This window comes from Chamaea fasciata, unplaced genomic scaffold (assembly GCF_029207755.1).
Source record: "Chamaea fasciata isolate MVZ Bird 193981 ecotype frontalis unplaced genomic scaffold, bChaFas1.0.hap1 SCAF_26, whole genome shotgun sequence".
NCBI classification, from domain to species: Eukaryota; Metazoa; Chordata; class Aves; order Passeriformes; family Sylviidae; genus Chamaea; species Chamaea fasciata.
Window position 1 is genome coordinate 3,434,894 of NW_027094111.1, and position 19,884 is coordinate 3,454,777.

Below are 19,884 nucleotides of genomic sequence, written 5' to 3' on the forward strand. Positions count from 1 at the left end.
TTGAACATTTAGGATTTAGGCAAAATCCCTGTTAATGGTAATCCTGGCAAACAAAGCTGTGCAATTCCTTGGAGGTCCTCGCTGGAGCACGAGCTGCTTTTCGGTGTAAATGCAGATTTCTGGGCTCTGCTTTTCGGTATAAATGCAGATTTCTCAGCTCTCCGGATGTTTCCCATCCGAGGATTTGTGTTGATGTTCCAACTAACGGAGTCAAGCGACTTCCTGAGGACACCAAACCTTATGGGGCATGGCAGGGAAAGGTGAAATCTGAAAATGCAGCTCGAGTGATTCCGCTAAAAGCTGAGGGACGAGGCTGGAACTCGACTGGATTTTGAAAATCCTGTTGTTTAATGTGAGGGGGGTTTTTTGGGTTTATTTTAGCTCCGGGTTGTTGCTGGTTGCTCTCATTTGAAAGGGCTCAAAGTCTTCGGGGATTTCTCCAAACAGAGAGTAAAAAAGGCTGCGATTGTCAGCAGCTGTAAATGAGCCGGGCACTTCCAGGAGCTCTGGAGCAGCGGCAGCAAACAGCATTCCTGTTAGGGGGTTTGGGGGGAAAATAGCTGGAAAATCCCAGTGGGAATGGTCAAAGGCAGAAATCTCCCAAGTTTTGCACGTGCTGAACCCCCCAGAGTGTGTAAACGCAATTAGCGACCCTTGAATTGCTATTAATTTGATTTATTACCATTATTTCAGGAACTGTGCTGTTAATTTTTTTTTTTCTTTTCCTTTCTCTTGTTTCTCTCTGCAGATCCAGGTGATCAGTTTTGTCACGGAGCAGAACTGGGATTCCCTGGAAGTGTTTGATGGAGGGGACAACACAGCCACCATGCTGGGGAGCTTCTCTGGTACGTGGCACTCCAGCCCATCAGTCCCTGCCTCGTTTTATTCACCTCACAAAGCTGAACTTGGAATAGAAACCAGGGTTCAAAAAAAAACTAGGAATAGATTTAAGTCGAATAGATTTAAAGGGAATCGTGTGTGCTGTTGGATTGGGAATTTCAACCCTGTCCGCCTGTGGGAAAGGTTGAGAGGGAGCCTTAAACACAAAAGCCAGTGGGGTTTTATTCCTGGAAATGGGAATTCCGTGGGTTTTGCTGGGATGTGAGGCCACCACACCTGGCAGGGTGAGCTGACCTGCCTGATGTGCCTCAGAATGGGTGAAGTGTCACCAAACAAATATTTTCCCTTGGATTCCGGGGAATTGTGGTTTTTAGCAGAGCAGGGAGGAGCCAGGAGGTCCAGGAGCTTTGAGCGGCTTTCAAATGCAGCTCCACTGGCAGAACCACGGCCCAAAAATCTCATTTATTTAAACAAATGTGCCCTCAGTGCTCTGAGCTTGAGGGTCTGGGATAGAACTTCCTCGTCCTGCCGCTGCAGCAGCTTCCAGGGAGCGAAGGAATCCGGAATTTTCCTGGACCCGTGCCCCAGCCACACCATTTCCCATCCCCTGATGCTTTTTTTTTATCTGTCGGTGTCGAAGCTGCACAGGCTGAAACCCGGGAGCAGCCACTGGAAGGGCCCTGGGTATTTCTCAATTGGCCTCATTAGGACCTGATCAAAAACCGAGAGGAGCTCGTTAAGTTGAAAGGACTTTCTGTTCTCAGCCTCTCCTGCCGCAAATCTCCGAGGAGGACGCGGCGGAGGAGGAGGAGGAGGAGGAGGAGGAAAGAGATGCTCTGCACTGGCTTTTGTGCAACCTCTTGTTTTGCCAGGAACCACGGTGCCCGCGCTGCTCAACAGCACTTCAAACCAGCTCTATCTGCATTTCTATTCCGACATCAGCGTCTCCGCCGCCGGCTTTCACCTGGAGTACAAAAGTAAGAGCGGTCCCAGCCTTGCTCCCCGCAGCTCCCGGCAGGTGGGCTGCGCCTCGGAGGAGCGGGAGAAGGAGCTGCCGTGGCTCCCTGCTCTCAGGGAGGGAGTGAGGAGTGGAGAAAAGGTGGAGCAGAGCGGTGGGATGGCCCCCGTTGTGCTCTTGGTGGCACCTTTTTGTGTCTGTCTGATAAAAATCCGTGGGTACAGGGCTGGGGTCTGCTGCTTGCCAGAGTCTCTGCGGGCTGGCAGAGACTCCCGGCTCTTGGCATTCCCTGCTGGAAACAGCAGGACACGTCCTCGTCCCGAAAAATCCTGGCTGGAAGGGCCCTCAGAGGTCGTTTAGTGGGACCTGCCGAGGAAAGAAGGGTCAGGACGGAGATCAGACTCGATCTGCACATTTTAATGCACGTTTAACTTGGGAAAAAACTGCGGGGGCTGCACCAACAACACCCTGGGCAGCTTCTCCTGACAGGCTCAGGGCTGAACTCGACGTTATCAGTGTTGTTATCAGTGTTATCAGTGTGGGGTTAGTGCACTGGGGAGCTGCAGTATTTTTTGGTGCTGCCTGATGGGTGCTGGGCATGTTCCCCTCCCTCCTGTCCCCACAGCCCCAGGCACTCTGAGCCGCCCTGGGCACGCTCCTGGATCCAGGAATTTCTGTGCTTTGTGCTCAGAGGCGTCCAGGCCCTGCACAGGATCGTTCCCAAGGTGGTTGATCCATCCTCCAGCTGAGGGAGGCACCTTTGGCACAACCTGTGGAAGCTCTGAGGTGATGAGGGCACCCACTCCTTTCAATTAAAGGTTAAAAACACCTTGAAAATGGTCTTGAAGGTCCCCTCCAACCCAAATCCTGTGATGGTGTGGAGCTCCTCAGCGGGTTCCTGGTTAGGGATGATCCCAGCACCCCCTGGAATGGCAGCACTGTGCTCCCAGCAGGCTTCATGCCAGGTTTTTTTGGGAATGCAGACCCCAGCACGAGGTTCTAGACAGAGAATGTGTTGTCAGGAAGAAATCCCCAGTGGTGAGAGAACAAACCTGGCTGAGGCAGGGAAGAGAATCCGTTGGGAAAGGGCTGTCAGGTGTGGATGGGGATGATGGGAATTCGTTCTCCCCCGGGGCTGGGTTTGATTCCTGGTGTGTGATCAGGAGAGGAGCAGCAGCCCAGCGGCAGGGGGGATCTGTTATTCCCTGTGCAAGCAGTCTTTGGGTAATGCTGGCAGAGAATCATGGAATATCCTGAGCCGGGAGCATCCACCAGGATCATCCAGTCCCACCCTGGCCCTGCACAGACACCCCAACAATCCAAAGGCTCCTGGAGCTCTGGCAGCCTTGGGAATGTTCCCATTCCCTGGGGAGCCTGGGCAGTGCCCTGCACCCTCTGGGGGAAGAGCCTTTCCCTAAACCCAGCCTAAACATTTTGGGGTTATCCTACAGAGCCAGGAGTTGGCTGGATGATCCTTGCAGGTCCCAGCTCAGGATATTCCATGATTTTCTCGGCTCTGGTGCTGTGTGAGGTTGGAATTGGAGCCCAGCAGCAGTGAGGGCGTGCAGGAGGGCACTCTCGGCTGTGCCCAGCACATCCGAGGGCAGCTCCCTGCACCTGCTCCGTGCTGAGGATCCCTGTGGGGCAGGGCTGGGAGCCAGCCCGGAGCTCCTGCGGCTCCCTGGCTCATCCCAGGCTGGCCTGGCTGTGTCCCACAGCAAAACAGGGAATGCTGAGCTGCTGGGACACGTGGGGACAGCTCTGTCTGTGTCCCCAGTCCTCCTCAGGGCACTGCAGGGCTGCTCCCTGCTGGACTCTGGGGCTGCTGACTGGTTCTGAGCACGGCTCTGCTCTCTGGAGCCCGGCCACCTTCTGCTGCTTTGGGTTCCTTCCAAGGCTGCGAGTGGAATTTTGGACGGTGCAGTTCATCCTGTAAAGTGGCTGCAGGAATGGTGCCCGAGGAGCTGTGGCTGCCACATCCTTGGAGGTGTCCAAGGCCAGCTTGGGGCAGCCTGGGCAGGTGGGAGGGGGAATTGTCTGATTCAGGACCCTGTGTGAGATCCCCTGCAGTGGCACAGCTGGGGCTGTGCTTTAGAGCACTAAACCTTCCAGGACTTGCTGCCTTTACACGCTGAAACCTTGTCCATCATTGAATCTAGCAGGGTTACAGCCGCCACAGGATTGGGAGAGAAAAAATGTGCCCAGCCTGTGCTCTGGGGAGCTGCAGGAATCCTCTTGCTGTGACTGTTTCTTCTCCACCTCTGTTCCAATCGATAAATCCTTTGAGCGCCTTCCTGCAAAAAAAATCACGGCCAGGTTCTTTTTCATGAGCCTGGGGATTATCAGCCCTGTCTGTTCCCTTGGCTGAGGAAATTAATAGGTGTTGATTTTCAGGGCAGCTGGAAATAATGTGATTTCTGCTCTGTTTGTACAATTGGAATCTCCCAGCCCTGAGCCCCGGATTTTTTTTTCTTTATTTTCTGTGTCCCTTCTGAGAGGAAACAGGGAGAGATGAGCTAAAACAGAGGAGGAAAACTCTGCCTTCTCCCTCGCTGGGTTACTCCAGCTGAGCTCTTCCCAAGCCAGGGGCAATTCGGGACTGAGAGCCACTGATGTGAAGGGGAAGTTATTTAAAGCCGTTTTTCCTCCTGCCTCTCTGAAGGTCAAGCAGCACATCCAGGAGCGGGGAGGGAACACGCTGGGAAGCGTGACTGGGCTTTAGGAGGAGGCTCAGCCTCTCCTCGCTCCTTTTCTCCTTTTGTTTTCCCCCTGCCAGCGGCTCGGTGGGGTTGGAGCAGAGCAGGAGCCCTGGCAGGGATGCGGGAGGTTATCGTGGAGTGGCAGCTGCCAGCGCGGGGTGTGAGGAGCCTGCAGGGTTCCTCTTCTCTCCCCGGGGCACAGGGAGGTTTGGGAAGGAGAGAGGGAGAGGGGAGGTGAATGGAGAGATTTGGAAAGGAGAGAGGGAATGTGGGAAGGAGAGAGGGAGATGTGAGGAAGGAAAGGGGAGAGGGGAAGGAAAGGAGAAGGAAAAGGAGAGGAGAAAGGAAAGGGGAAAGGGGAAAGGGAAAAGGGAAAGAGAAAGGGGAAAGGGAAGGGAAAGGGAAAGGAAAGGAAAGGAAAGGAAAGGAAAGGGAAAGGGAAAGGAGAAGGGAGATGTGAGAAGGAGAGCCCATCGCCTCATAGGAGATGTCATAGGTTGTTACTGGGTTTGCAGCAGGACATTCCCAGTGTAAATGTGGGAATGGAAATGGGCTGCCCTTGGAGAACCCAAAGGAAACGGAATTTCCCCACCCAGATCCTGCGGTGGCGGCCGGCAAAACGAAAACCGTGTTCCCATCCCTCCAGCCCTCAGCACAGCCCCATCCCTGTTCCCCGAGCTCCCACCTCCCTTCCCTCCACAGCCGTGGGGCTCTCCAGCTGCCCGGAGCCGCCGGTCCCCGGGAACGGGCTGAAGATGGGCGAGCGCTACCTGGTGAACGACGTGGTGTCCTTCCAGTGCGAGCCGGGCTACGCCCTGCAGGTACCGGCACCGCCAGCTCCAGCTCGCACGTGTTCCACATTTTGTACTGCTTTAGTGTGTAACTCTGAGTTTCACATGGAGTTTAGTCAGTTTAGTCAGAAAAATCCTTCTCCAGCCCAAGGGCAACATCGCAGCTTCAGGCCCTGAAAGTGTGAAAACCAGGGAATTGAGGGGAGCAATCTGGGAGGATGGGGCTGCATCACCTGATGCTGTAATTGGGCAATTAACCCCAGTATGGAAATGGACCAACAGTTATAAAAGTGGGAAAACTCCCCTGTCCATTTTGTGCCCATTTTGGGTCCATTTTGTGCCCATTTTGGGTCCATTTTGTGACTATTTTGGGTCCATTTTGTGACCGTGTTGGGTCCACCTTGGGTGCAGCCCTGGCCAGGCTCTTGTCCTGCCCTAGGTGCATCCTTTAAAGGCCTTTTAATAAATCTCTTCTTTATTCTTTAACTCTGTCCAGCCTCTGTCCCAGGTCTCCTCTTTAGGCATCACCCGAAGGATTCCTGCCTCTCTGTATTCTCTGTATTCTTTACACATCTGTTTGTGCCTGTGTTGTTGTATTCGTGGCCAGTCCCAGTACTTTTCCCTGCCTTTTCCCGAGGCAGAAAGGCAAAACACATTCCACAGCTCCGAGCTGGGGGTCCGAGGTTCCTTTTCCTGTCGTGGTTCTTCCTGGGAGCCAAGGTTGAAACCAGCTCTCGGAGGCACATTTTCATCTGCAAAGTTTGGTCCCTGTCTGAGGGGGAGGATTCAGAGAAGGTTGAATTCCCTCACTGTTTATGTCTCTAATTGGTGATTTTTGTCAATTTTGCTAATTTGCTGGATTTGTAGAACTGTGTTCACCCCCCTTGCAAGGGTGGGCATTTTATGGACATTTTCCCATATCTTCCCTTGGAATCTTCCAATAAAAAACAGCCTTTAGGTTACCTCCTACACTAATACTATCTCCAAAGAGTGTTATTTTATTCTCAAATTCTTCAAAGCATCACTTTACTGGCACCGCAGATGGGACAGGAACCTGGGAGCCTCCCTTTGGGTCAGATCTTGCAAGGAATTCTTCCCTGCCAGGACAGGGACAGGGACAGGCTGCCTCTCCTTGTTTTCCGTCCACCCCACAAATTCCTGTCTGGTTTTCCATCCCTGCAGGGCCACTCCCACATCTCCTGCATGCCGGGCACGGTGCGCCGCTGGAATTACCCTCCACCCCTCTGCATCGGTAGGACTCCACTTCTTTTCTACCTGCCTGAGATATTTATAACGCTTCCCTGAAAGAAAAGAAAAAAAAAAAAAAAAAAAAAAAAAAAAACCACAACAACAACAACAAAAAAAGGGTAAAGAGCTGATTTAGAGAAATTCAGGTTGGTTCTGCAAGTGTGAGAGAGTGTGGGGGGGGGGAAAAAGGAAAAAAATCTTCATTTGTTGCCAGGGAAATCGCGCCCGAGGAGTCCCCGTGGGCTGCCTGGAGTGCTTTGTTTTGGATGGTGGAGACGTGGCTGCAGCACGGAGTGTGGCACACAGAATTATTCCCCCTCAACACGAAACCCTTCAAAAGGGAAAACCCTAAAATTTCCTCATGCTGGTTTTATGGGTTGAGGATTTTTTTTTTCTTCCCCAGCCGAAGCATGGTTTGATTTTTATGGAATGTGTCTGACGCCACCAAAGCTGCTTCTTTCCCTGGGGCCTGGCGTCTCCCAGCATCCCAACTTGCTGTGGCCACTCTGGTGTCCAGCAGGTGACCACAGGTCACTTGTCCTCAGCTCTGTTCAGATGTTCAGGCCTGGAAAAGACTGGACATTCCGTTTTCCCTGTGGAAGATCCCGAGGACAAGAGGCCTGGAGCTGAAGGGAACTTGCAGGAGAGTTTTGGGGGGTTTTTTTAAATTATTTTCAGTCAGTTGCTTTCAGCGAATGTGGATGTTTAATATTCATATTGCACATTTTGCAGCTCTGAGAGAGACATTTATGCATTTAATAGCTTTAGTTAACAGTTATTTCAGGCTCCTGCTGTTCCAGCTTACATCATTTGGCTTTAAAGTAATTATAAGAGCCAACAGTTCTTTTATCTGATGATCTGTGGGCCAGAAATAAATAGAGAGACATTTCCAGGAGAATGACTGAGCTAAAGGACCCCGTTCCCTTGGGAGCTGCTCTGAATGGAAGCAGAAGCCCTTGGGAGATCCCGGCACGGAGGAGGATCCCAAAAGCTGACAAACCACCAGTTTGGTTCTTTGGATCAGCACCAGCCTCCCGGTCCAGCGGGATTTTGGCTGCTTGGGCAAAAATTTCTCCCCATTCCCAAACTGCTTCAGAGCATTGTCCTAGAACTTTACTTTTAAAATAAATTAGTCCTGTGGCTAGGAAAAGAACCCTCCCAAGTCTTTTTTTTCATATATTTAAAACTCCAGGTAAGTGGCTGCTTTCTAAAAGAAGTTTTCCAAAAGGTGGAGGGGGCAGGAGCAGAAAATGTGTGACATCCTCTGGGAACTTCCACGTTTGAAATTAGCGCGTCTCAAAACATGCAGAGAGGAGAGAGTTCAATTGATTTAATGCTCAATACACTCTTTACTAACGTTAACAAAGAATCACAGAATATCTTGGGACCTAAAGCACCGTGGTAGAAAACAGATAAATGGTAAACCGAGACATTGCTGATTGTGAATCAGATTGACTGTGCTGAGATGTGAGACAGTGCTCAGTTTATGCCAGAAAAGGCTTTCAGGAGACCTACAGCGGCAGACCATACCTTGTACATTGCCCCACTTACCAAAATTTATTGCTATTCTAAAATTCAGGGAGAGGAGGGAAACCTGAATCCCGTGTAACTATTGATTTTGGTTTGGGTTATTTGATGAGGAAAATGTCACGGCTGGTCTGCTGGCACCACTTTCTCAGGAGTTACCTCAACACAGACTAAGATCTCCACATCTGGAGCCAGGAGTGACCTCTGTGGGTGTGACAGTCCCTGTCCCCTGTCCACCAGAGCTCCTGCTCCAAGCACAGTTTGGAACTGTGCTGATTTCCTCCTGGTCTACTTCCTCCAGCTGCTGGGCTTCTAAATAATTCAGAGGCAGTTCTATTAAAGAGCCATTAGGAGGAAAAAGAAAGAGAAATCTTCTGGGAGAAACCTCGTTAAGGAGCAAGTCCGGGGTAATGAGATCCTGGACAAAGAGCCTGTGCCTGGCTGTCACGGTGTGTTAGGAGAACACCTGCCTGGATTCGGCTGGGTGCTGCTGCTGGGTCCAGGTGGAGGTCATCCAGATAAGCATGAGAAGGTGCTGTCAGTGTTTAAATTTCATGTGATGCACTTTTATAAACGTATTTTTGGGCTGTCGTGGCTGGCAGCTGGCTGCAGGCAGCGAGCAAACACTCTGTGGTGGGTTTATCAGTGACTGAGTGCCCAGGGATGGGCAGGTGGCGCAGGAATCGGGATCTGGAGTCAGAATGGGATCACTCAGCTTCTTCACACTCGTTTTTTTGAGCTGGTTAAGGATTCAGGCAAGTGCTGATGCCTGATGTGGGCAGAGCAGGTGTCCATCCCCTCTCCCACTGCTCAGATCCGGCTCTCCCTCTGGGATGGCCCAAAAGGATCCCTGGGCTCAGTCTTCCTCTCCCAAGGGCAGGAGAAGGGCACATCCATTCCTGGTGTGGCCACGCAGTGCCTGGAAACTTGGCACTGGTTCCTTTTCCTCAGCTGAGTCTCCAATTCCTTGATTTCCCATGGCCCTGGTCCAGACAGACCCCTCAGGGATCCTGGGAGGGATCCTGTGAGTGGATCCTGACCATGAACCCTCCTGTTTCCCCAGCCCAGTGTGGAGGAACAGCAGAAGAGATGGAAGGAGTGCTCCTGAGCCCAGGTTTCCCAGGAAATTATCCCAGCAACCTGGACTGCACGTGGAGGATCCTGCTGCCAGTGGGCTTTGGTGAGAGAGCCGGCTTTGGCTTGGTGCTGTCACAGGAGAGGGGGTGAAAAAAATCAGAGAATCCCTGACTGGTTTGGACTGGGAGGAACCTCAAAGATCATCTCATTCCACCCCCCTGCCAGGGGAAACCATCCCAGGGTGCTCCAAGCCCCGTCCAGCCCGGTCTGGGACACCTCAGCCAGGCCCTCCCCACCCTCACAGGGAGCAATTCCTTCCTAAACTCCGCTCCAAAGCTCCTCTGTGGCACTTTGAGGGCACTCTGTGTGTGTGCCCAGGGCAGTTAAAGTCCTGCTGGGTGCCCAGGCTGTCCTGGGCTCTGCGGGTGGGACTGCTGGGGCTGGAGCTGGGATTGGAGCTGGGATTGGAGCTGGGATTGGAGCTGGTGTTGGTGTTGGAGCTGATGGTGTTGGGATTGGAGCTGGGGTTGGGGCTGGGGTTGGAACTGGGGTTGGTGCTGATATTGGTGCCGGGGTTGCAGCTGGTGCTGGTGCAAAAGCTCAGCTGCGCTTTTAGAGCCAAAACTCCTCCCTTCCCCCTCCCCAGGTGCCCACATCCAGTTCCTGAACTTCTCCACGGAGCCCAACCACGACTTTGTGGAGATCAGGAACGGGCCCTACGACACCAGCGGCGTCATCGGGCGCTTCAGCGGCGCCGAGCTGCCCGGCTCCCTGCTGTCCACCTCCCACGAGACCACCGTCTACTTCCACAGCGACCACTCCCAGAACAAACCCGGCTTCAAGCTGGAATACCAAGGTGAGGAGGGACAATCCTGCCCTGGGGATACCAGGGTGAGGAGGGATAATCCTGCCCTGGTGAGGAGGGACAGTCCTGAAGGGGGATGGAGGTGTGTTTTCCCCAGCTGGAGTTCACGTGTGGGTGAACAGAATCCCGGGATCGCTGAGGCTGGAAAAACCCTCCAGGGTGACAGAGCCCAACCTGTGGCCAGTCCCCAGCTCACTGAGTGCCGCACTCTGGACAGCCCTTCCTTGGACACCTCCAGGAATGGGGACTCCAAACCTCCCTGGGCAGCTCTTCCCAACCCTTTCCGTGGAGAAATTCCTGCTGACGTCCAACCCGCCCCTCCCCTGGCACAGCTCGGTGCCTTTCCCCCTTTTCCCATCCCATTTTTCCCTGGGAAATGACGCACAGAGCATTCCTCCTCGTGTTTTCCCAGCCTACGAGCTGCAGGAGTGCCCTGACCCGGAGCCTTTTGCCAACGGGGTGGTCAGAGGAGCCGGCTACAACGTGGGCCAGTCCATCTCCTTCGAGTGCCTGCCCGGCTACCGCCTGACCGGCCACCCCGTGCTCACCTGCCAGCACGGCACCAACAGGAACTGGGACCACCCCCTGCCCAGGTGTGAAGGTACGGCCTGGGCTCACCTGGGCATGGCCTGGGCTTGCCTGAGCATGGTCTGGGCTCACCTGAGCTCACCTGGGCACACCTGGGCTCACCTGGGCATGGCCTGGGCTCGCCTGAGCATGGTCTGGGCACACCTGGGCTCACCTGGGCATGGCCTGGGCTTGCCTGAGCATGGTCTGGGCTCACCTGAGCTCACCTGGGCACACCTGGGCTCACCTGGGCATGGCCTGGGCTCACCTGAGCATGGTCTGGGCTCACCTAGACACGGCCTGGGCTCACCTGGGTACAGCCTGAGCTCATCTGGGCACAGCCTGGGCTCATCTGGACTCGCCTAGGCATGGCTTGGGCTCACCTGGGCATGGTCTGGGCTCACCTGAGCTCACCTGGGCACAGCCTGGGTTCATCTGGGCACACCTGGGCTCCCCTGGGCACAGCCTAGACTCACCTGGGCTCACCTGAGCACAGCACTTCAGCTCCCTGCCTTGGAACGGGGCTGTTGTAGTGGCTCCACGTTGGCTGAGTTGTCGTGGAACGAAGCTGAAAACGTGGGATGTGCTGGCAGCAGAGAGGAATTGCTTGGGGCAAGTCGGGCCGAGAGCTGCACCTTGCTGTACCCAGAATTGTTACCTTGGAGTGACGCCTCAGCTGGAATGGGGTCTCCATGAGGCGTTTTACCTCCAAGAGGTGTTCTGGTGTTTTATCTCCATGAGGCGTTTTACTTCCATGAGGTGTTTTGGTGTTTTACCTCCAGGAGGTGTTCTGGTGAATATTTGGGGCGTTTCAGAACCAAAGGGCAGCTTCTGCGGGGGGTGTTGAGCCTTGGGGTGTGGGTGGGGAGGATCTCTGTCTCTCACCTCCCTGCTGGAGCTGTTGTTTCTGTGTGACGCAGTCCTCGGGGTGATAATTCCTTGCTGCTTTATTCCCTCAACAACACCCAGCCTCCATCCATTCAGCTCTGATAAATAAAAAAGGGCCTTGCAGCTCCGAGGGCTCTCGGTGTGTCCCTGTCTGGTCTCCCTCATGGGCATCTCCAAAATGATCCAGGTGGGAGATGAATCTTCCAGTGTGGGTTTTGATTTTCTGAAAACTCGGCTCAGAGGACTCGGCAGGCTGAAAATTTCCATTCCAGGCCTCCCAACTCGTCCAGATTCTCTTTTCCAAACCCCCTTATGGCTGTTCCAGCCTTTCACCCCTGGGGCTGGTGGCCGGAATTCGGTGGGATTTACTTCCAGAAGGGTTCCAGGTGAACCTTTAAGAAGTTCAGACCTGCTTATTGAAGATTTCCCAGGAGCACTGACCTTTTATCCCAGCCCTGGCTCTACAGCAGCTGTGGAAGGGAGGAGAGACGTGATATTTGCCCTCTTTTAAGTCCTGGAACCCCAAAGAACACAAAAAGAGCTGAATCCTCAGCTGCTCTTTCAGTGCTGGCTCAGGTGAGCCTGTCCTGTGCCCAGCTGGATTCTGGGGACACTGGGGGACACTGGGGGACACTGGGAGCAGGATTAACCCCTCCCCTCCCCCCGGCATCAGCTCTGCCAGCTGCCAACAACCATTTCTGCCCCGGTTTTGTGGTTTTTTAAGAGATTTTCTGGCTCTGCAAATAGCAGAGTGGGGTGAGGGTTGGGAAGGGTTTGGCCCCTTTGCTGCTGGTCTCTGAGCACATCCGAACTCTTCCTGCTGCTAAAGGAGTGTAGGACTTGCCTTTTCCTGCTTTTTTTTTCCCCAAATTTCCCCCAGTTTTGCCCGGCAGCAGGCAGGGAGGACGTGCTGCCTCAGGCTGCACCCCTCACCCTCGCAGGTCAGCGCTGAGAGCTCCTTTAATTGAAAGGGGAGCTGGAATTCTGCAATCAAGGCACGGGGGCTCAGCTTTTCCAGCTTCCCAGGGAGTTTTCCCGGGGATCAGCAGCCGGGCTGCTGCTGGACTTGGCCCCTCAGGATTTTTGGGATTTGGGGTCGTTTGAACACACTGGGGAGCAGAGCCAGGCTGGGGAGGGCTGGGGCTCCAACCTCACACCTGGATCAGCAGGGAAGGGATTCATGGAGCTGCTCCTGCACGGGAAGGATGGGTTTGAATTAATGAGAGGGAGACCATTTCCCTGCCACACCAACCCTCATTTCCCCCGGAGTGATCCCATCCCGAGCTGTTTTCCATGAGCTGGAGGAGCTCAGGGACTCTCAGTGGGAGTGAGAGAGGAGTTTCTGTGCACACCTGGGTGAAATCCACATCTGGACAGAGCAGGCAGTCACCTGAAAGAGCTCCGTGATTTTACAGTCATGGAATGAAGCTGAAAATAGGGAAATGTGGGATGTGTGCTTGTAGCAGAGAGGAATTACTTGAGGCAAGTCAGGCCAAGATCTGGATCTTCCTGTGTCCAGAATTGTTACCTTTGTATCAAAAAAAAAAAAAAAAAAAAAAAGGAATAAAAAAGGGATTTCGGGATGTTTAAGGGATATTTCCTCACTGGGTTTGCGTTTCTCTCTCTGTGCTCCCCTGCAGTGCCGTGTGGGGGCAATGTCACTGCCCAGAACGGGACAGTTTACTCTCCTGGCTTCCCCAGCCAGTACCCAAATTCCCAGGATTGCACCTGGCTGCTGACAGTGCCCGTGGGATACGGGATCCACCTGAACTTCACCCTGCTGCAGACAGAGCCCTACAACGACTTCATCACCGTCTGGTGGGTACACGGGCTCAGGAGTCACTCCAAAGACTCATTTTTGGGAAATGATTCCTGGCTTTTAAAGTGGGGATGGGACCCCTGGGATCCCCTTTGCAGGCTGGGAGCTTCCCGGTGTTTTGGAGAAAGGAAGAGAAATGACAAATTTTTTTTTGTGCTTTGTTTAATATGAATTAATAGAAATATTATTTGTGCACGATAATGGAGATTATCAGCTTCAGGCAGCCAGGGGAGCTCTGATTAAAGGGTTGGTGGACAAATTTTGAGCTTGTGACGCTCAGTGTCTGACCTTCAGAGTGTCCCCGTGTCTGCTGGGCAAACAGGGAGGGAAATTCCTTGGGGAGACAGGACCTAATTCCTCAATTTCCGGGGTTAAAAGTGGAATTTGTGTTTCTAATTGTTCAACCGGGTGAGCACTGGGAGCCAGCAGAGGTTGTAGGGGTTAAACTGGAGCAGGGGGTCTGAGATGTGGTTGTGGGAAAGGGAGGATGAGGTCGGGGTTAAACCCTTGGAAAAACCCTTGGAAAATCCTTTTTCCCTTGTGTTCCTGCCCTCAGGGATGGGCCCCAGCAAACAGCCCCTCAGCTGGGGGTGTTCACGGGCAACTCAGCCAAGAAATCCGCCCAGAGCTCCTCCAACCAGGTGCTGCTGAAATTCCACAGCGACGCCGCCAACGGGGGAATCTTCGCCATTTACTTCTACGGTCCGCACGGATTCCTGGGATGGGGGAAATGCTGGGAATAGTGGGGAAGAGTTCTGGGAAAATGCCAAAAAAAATATTTTTTTTTTAAAATACCCTTTTAGCCCAAATTTTCAGCCCAGTTTTTTCAATGAAATTTTTCAGGCCAGGTTTTTTTCCCCAAAGTTTTCTGATTTTTTTTTTCCAGGAAGTTTTTCAGCCCATTTTTTTTTTTTCCCACAAAGTTTTTCAGCCCAGTTTTTTTTTTTCCACAGAGTTTTTCCAACCAGTTTTTTCAATGAAGTTTTTCAGCCCGGTTTTTTCAATGAAGTTTTTCAAGCCAGGTTTTCCCAGGAAGTTTTTCAGCCCAGTTTTTCTTCTGGGAAGTTTTCCAACCCCAGTTTCTTCCAGGAAGTTTTTCAGCCCAGGTTTTTCAATGAAGTTTTTCAGGCCAATTTCTTCGAGGAAGTTTTTCAGGGGTTTTTTTTTCCACAAAGTTTTTCAAAACCGTTTTTTTTCTGGGAAGTTTTCCAGCCCAGTTTTCTTCCAGGAAGTTTTTCACCCCAGTTTTTGCCACAAAATTTTTCAAATCCATTATTTTTGCCACAAAATTTTTCAGTCCAGGGTTTGGATTTTTGGTGTTTTTTTTCAGGAAGTTTTCCTGCCCAGCTTTTTCCACAGAGTTATGCAAATTTTTCCCTTTTTCACCTTCCTTGAGCACTGACTTGGACCTTGCTCAGGTAACTCTGAGAACTCCAAGGATTTACAGCCGGAAACATTCTCACTCCTGGAATTCTTTGTGGAGGAAATCACTAATTCCAAGTCTAAAAAAATAAAAATCAGTGAGTTTTGAGGGATGGAATTCCCTGGATAATTATTTTCATTTATGAGCTGCTGGAGCAGCCTGAAATTCTCCCTGCTGGATGAGTGACTAAATCCCACTGAGGGCACCAAGATCCTTTTACAGCATCCCAAAAAGTGCTGGTGACATTCCCAAAGGAAAACACACTGTCCAGGAATTCCCAAAATTCTTCCTGTCAGGATGGAAGCAACGTCAGGCATTCCTGCAAATTCATCCCTGTAGGATTTGTGGGGGGAAAGGCCTGGTTGGACTTTGGCAATTCCCTTTCCTTGGGGAAGGGGTGGATTCCCCTTGTGGAGGGGAAGGAATTTCCTTGTGGAAGGGGAGGAATTTCGTTATGGAAAGGGAGGAATTCCCCTGATTCCATCGTGGCTGCCCTCAGGACGTGCTGCTCTTCCTTTGCTTCCCCAGCTTTCCAGCTTTTCCGCTGCCAGCCTCCCACCATCGTTCCCAACGCCGAGATCATCACGGAGAACGAGGAGTTCAACATCGGTAAAACCTCCCCTCCTCCTCCTCATCCTCATCCCCACCTCTCCAGCTCCTGGGAATGCCTTGTCCCGCCCAAATCCAGGCTGCCAGGAGGGTTTTCCATGGGAGCTCGACATCAAACGCAGCATCCGGGTGTTCCCGTTGTTCCCAGCCTGTATTTCTGCATTTTCCCCTTTTATTCCCATGTTTCCCCATTTATTCTGCATTTCCCCCTTTCATCTCTGCAGTTCCCCCTTTTATCCCTGCAATTCCCCCTTTCATCCCTCTATTCCCCCTTTTATCCCATAATTTCCCCTCTTAGTCCTCCATTTCCCACTTCCATCTCTCCATTTTCCCCTTTATCCCTCTATTCTCGCTTTCACCTCTGCAATTCCCCCTTTTATCCCTCAATTCCCCACCTTATCTCTGAAATTCCCCCTTTTATCCCATAAAATCCCCCTTTTTTTCTGTGCGTTTCCCCCCTCCCATCCCTGGTTTCCATCCCTCCCCAGGTGACATCGTCAGGTACCGCTGCCTCCCCGGCTTCACCTTGATCGGGAACGAGATCCTCACCTGCAAACTGGGCACCCACCTGCAGTTCGAGGGCCCCCCACCCACCTGTGAAGGTGAAACTTCCCTCCATCCCGGATTTCCCTGCTCAGGGAAGCAGCTGGGGGAGGTTTTCCAGCTCATTTTTCATCCTTGGGGTTAATTTTCCCATCTCCAGGAGCGCAGGATTTTGGGAGGAGGGAGTGAGACTCCTCCTGAGCAGGAATTGGGAGTTCTCATGTCCCAGTCGATAATTCCATGGGATGAGCTGTAATTCCAGCCTTTGTTCTGACAGAGTTTCCTGCGATTCCTGGGTTTTGTGCCTCAGGTTGTGGTGCTGCTTGTTTTGGGAGACGTGGGAATGAGGCCGAGGCAGTGGGAATGATTTGCTGGCTTTGCTGCTTTTCGCTCCTTTCTTCAAGTGTGACAGTTGTTGGGATCTGTGGGATTCTCCGAGCCCCAGGGATCAAAGGAGTGCAGGAAGACCTCGTGCTTCCATAATTCCTCTGAAAAAAAGCCAGGAACGTTCATTTCCATTCCCAGTGCACTGCCCCATGAACCAGCTGCTGACGGATTCCAGCGGGGTGATCCTAAGCCAGAGTTTCCTGGGAAGTTACCCCCACTTCCAGACCTGCTCCTGGGTGGTGAAGGTGGAGCCCGGCTACAACATCTCCCTCACCATCGAGTACTTCCTCAGCGAGAAGCAGTTTGACGAGTTTGAAATCTTCGATGGTAAGAGCTTCACCCCTCTCACCTGTGGGGTCCTCCCATCCCAAACCATTCCTGGTATTCCAGAATCCCGTGGAAATCCAGGGGGAAGGAGCAATCCAGGGCCAGCTTCCCACCTGGAGCCTCCTGCTGGCCTCCCAGGAAGCTCCTCACTGATTCCCTGCGTGAGGGAATCGCTGCAGTTTGGGGTTTTTTGGATGGATCTGAAGGATTTTTCCAAGGGAACGGAGTTGGGAAACTCCTGGGAGAGGGATGGCAGCAGAGATTGCTGCAAGGGATGAGTTGGGAAAGCGGGAATTCTCATCCCTGAAGGCCACAGGGAGCAGATTCTCCAAGCCCAGAAGTTTTAGGGAATGAGGAGAGGAATTCTCTGGGTGACCAGTGCAGACCCATGGGGGCTGTGCTGGTGCTCCTGGGGTCACCGTGGGGACCTGAGCTCCTGCCTGGAGCAAATCCTGCTTTTCCTGGATTCCCAGGAGCAGGATGTGAGCCCTGGAAGTGGTGCCCACAGGGAGCTGGGAGCTGCCTTTCCTCAGGGAAAAGCTCCCTGTGCCTGTTCCTCCTGCAGGGACACTGAGGGGAAGGGGGGAAAGAGGAAAGGGAAGGGAAAAAAGGAAAAGGAAAAAGGAAAGGGAAGAGGAAAGGAAAGAGGAAAGGGGAGGGAAAAGGAGGGGGAAGGGGAAGGGAAGGAGAGGGGGAAGGGGAAGAAAGGGGGAGGGGGGGGGGGGGAGGGAGGGAAGGGAAGGAAAGGAAAGGAAAGGAAAGGAAAGGAAAGGAAAGGAAAGGAAAGGAAAGGAAAGGAAAGGAAAGGAAAGGAAAGGAAAAGGAAAGGAAAGGAAAGGAAGAAAGGAAAGGAAAGGAAAGGAAAGGAGAAAGGAAAGGAAAGGAAGGAAAGGAAAGGAAAGGAAAGGAAAGGAAAAGGAAAGGAAAGGAAAGGAAAGGAAAGGAAAGGAAAGGAAAGGAAAGGAAAGGAAAGAAAGGAAGGGAAGGGAAAGGAAGGGAAGGGAAGGGAAGGGAAGGGAAAAGGAAAGGTCAACAGTGGTTTTTCCCTTTTCCCTGTCCCTTCCCTCCAGGTCCCTCTGGGCAGAGCCCCCTGCTGCTGTCCCTCAGTGGGAATTACTCGTCCCCCCTGACCGTCACCAGCAGCGGGAACAGCGTCTTCCTGCGCTGGTCCTCCGACCACGCTACAACAGGAAAGGCTTCAAAATCCGCTACTGGGGTAAGTCCCAGCTGCCTCTGCCAGAGCCAGGAGAATCCATGGAATTCCTGCAGAGATCCAGCTGGGAGGGCAGGAGCTGCCAAGGCTGGGGAGGCACAAAGCCGGGCGCTGGGGAGGCCGGGAAAGGCAAAGTCTGTCCAGGAGAAACCTTGGAGCTTTGGCTCGTGTCTCCACCACTCTGTAACAGTCAGGCCCAGCACTGTGGGATCACAATCAGGAGAAATTCCTCCAGGGAGAAACCTTGGAGCTTTTTTGGTTCATTTCCCAACCACTCTCAGAATCGGCAGCCTGGCGTGGAGAGTCATTGACGCCGGGGATCGGATACTGGGGAAGGTTTCTGGATGAAAGCAGAACCTTTGGGGTTTCGTCGCCCTCAGGAGTTGGTCAGGCACTGGAAAACTCTGTCCAGAATGAATTAAGGGATATTTAATTATCAGCAACCACTCCTTATTCCTGGAGCTGGGTGAAGCTCAGAGCTCTGCGCTCCTTCCCCGCTTCGGCTCCGTGTTTATCCCCCTCCACCTCCTCGTTTTGGGGAAGCTCGGTGTAATTCCTGAGGGTGGGAAGGGAACGACCCTGCTGCTGCTGCTCACCCTGTGGCTGGTTTGCCTTTCCTGCCCTCCTCCAGCCCCCTACTGCAGCCTCCCTCAGCCTCCAGCCCACGGGATGATCCTGAGCCACTCCGGGCTGCGCCCCGGCAGCTCCGTGCGCTTCGGCTGCGACGCCGGCTACCGCCTGGTGGGACACGGCACCAGCACCTGCAGCCAGCACCCCCAGGGACACTTCCACTGGAGGGAGGACATCCCCCTGTGCCAAGGTGAGGGCGGGGAAGGCTCGGGATCCACTTCCAGGAGTCCCTGGGGAAGCAGGGAAAAAACGCGATATTGGATGATTCCGCGTTGAGGGCACCGAGGGGTGATCCTCGTCTCCAGGGCTTTGGGAATAGATGGCAAAGAGGGAAGGGAGTGACGGGGGTGGGAAAAGTGGGAAGGACTTGGGGTGGGAGGAATTAAAGCATCCATGTGTAGACATTTCTATTGGAATTCTGGTTATTCCACATTGAGAACAGGCTGGGAGCACTGGGGGGTGATCCTCGTCTCCAGGGCTTTGGGAATAGATGGCAAAGAGGGAAGGGAGTAACTGGGATTGGGAAAAGAGGGAAGGACGCGGGATGGGGGGAAATAAAGGTCAGGATCTTGCTGCTGGATGTCCCCTCTGGAAGAGCCTGACTCCCACAGGTGGGAGAGCTCGCTGCTCATGTCACATGCTGAGGTGGAAGGAGTCACTTTTCCCCTCAGTTTCCTCGAATTCCTGTCAGGAATCCTAACACCGGCCCGTGGCTCTCCAGTGCCTTGGGCTGGATGCAGGATTGGGGATTTCAGGAGGATAATTCCTGGCAGAGCAGCTCCACCCCCAGGCCTGGGCTGGCTCCTCTCCTGCTCCCTTCAGCCACATCAAATCCAGGATTTTTCTGTCCCCCCATGGAATGAAGGCAAGAGGCAGCTCAGCCCCGCTGGCCTGGAGCTCCTGCCCTTCCCTGTGCCTCAGGTTCCTGGGGATAAATAAAAGGGACAGTTTTTTGGGGAAGCATTGAAGGGAATGAAAAGCAGAAAGGAGCAGGCTTTGGTGGGGATGGGAAGGGCTCAGCTTCCCCCCAGCTCTTCAGGAGAAAGGAGCAGCAGAGGTAGCAGGGAAAAGGTTGGAATTTCCAGGTGCCCTCTTTTCCCTGGGAGGGCCATTGGTATTCAGGCTGGCAGCCTGTCTAGACACCAGGCCTTGGAGAGGGATTGGCCAGCCCTGAGCTGGCTGCAGTGACACTGCTGTCACCAGCAGCGCTGCCAGGCCCTGATCCTGCCTCTGGAATTGCTCACTCCCATCAGAATTCCAGCACCTGCCCGTGCCGGGGCAGGAGTGGGGTAAAAGCTGGGAATTCACGGGGAGAGACCCAGGGTTGTGCTGCTGCTGCACACGTGAAGTTTGGGCTCCCTGTCACCTAAAAGTGACTTTTCCTGGTTTTCCAGCCCTGCTTTTGTGCACGGGGAGCAGCAGGAAGGTGAATATGTTGGGAGCTGAGCTGGGGTTGCTGCAGGAGGGAATGGG

At 53.2% G+C, this 19,884-nt stretch overlaps 1 protein-coding gene across 1 annotated transcript in view; it reads left to right on the forward strand.

The window, feature by feature from the left end:
- Positions 1-19,884, forward strand: part of CSMD2 (CUB and Sushi multiple domains 2) — a 248,493-nt gene that overhangs the window by 198,289 nt on the left and 30,320 nt on the right. Inside the window, 15 exon segments of the mRNA XM_066204225.1 lie at positions 749-845; positions 1,713-1,817; positions 5,200-5,318; positions 6,471-6,540; positions 9,127-9,243; positions 9,787-9,996; positions 10,418-10,606; positions 13,101-13,278; positions 13,836-13,981; positions 15,231-15,311; positions 15,800-15,913; positions 16,380-16,568; positions 17,639-17,746; positions 17,749-17,784; positions 18,413-18,601. Of these exon segments, the coding sequence (XP_066060322.1) occupies positions 749-845; positions 1,713-1,817; positions 5,200-5,318; positions 6,471-6,540; positions 9,127-9,243; positions 9,787-9,996; positions 10,418-10,606; positions 13,101-13,278; positions 13,836-13,981; positions 15,231-15,311; positions 15,800-15,913; positions 16,380-16,568; positions 17,639-17,746; positions 17,749-17,784; positions 18,413-18,601 (1,948 nt within the window).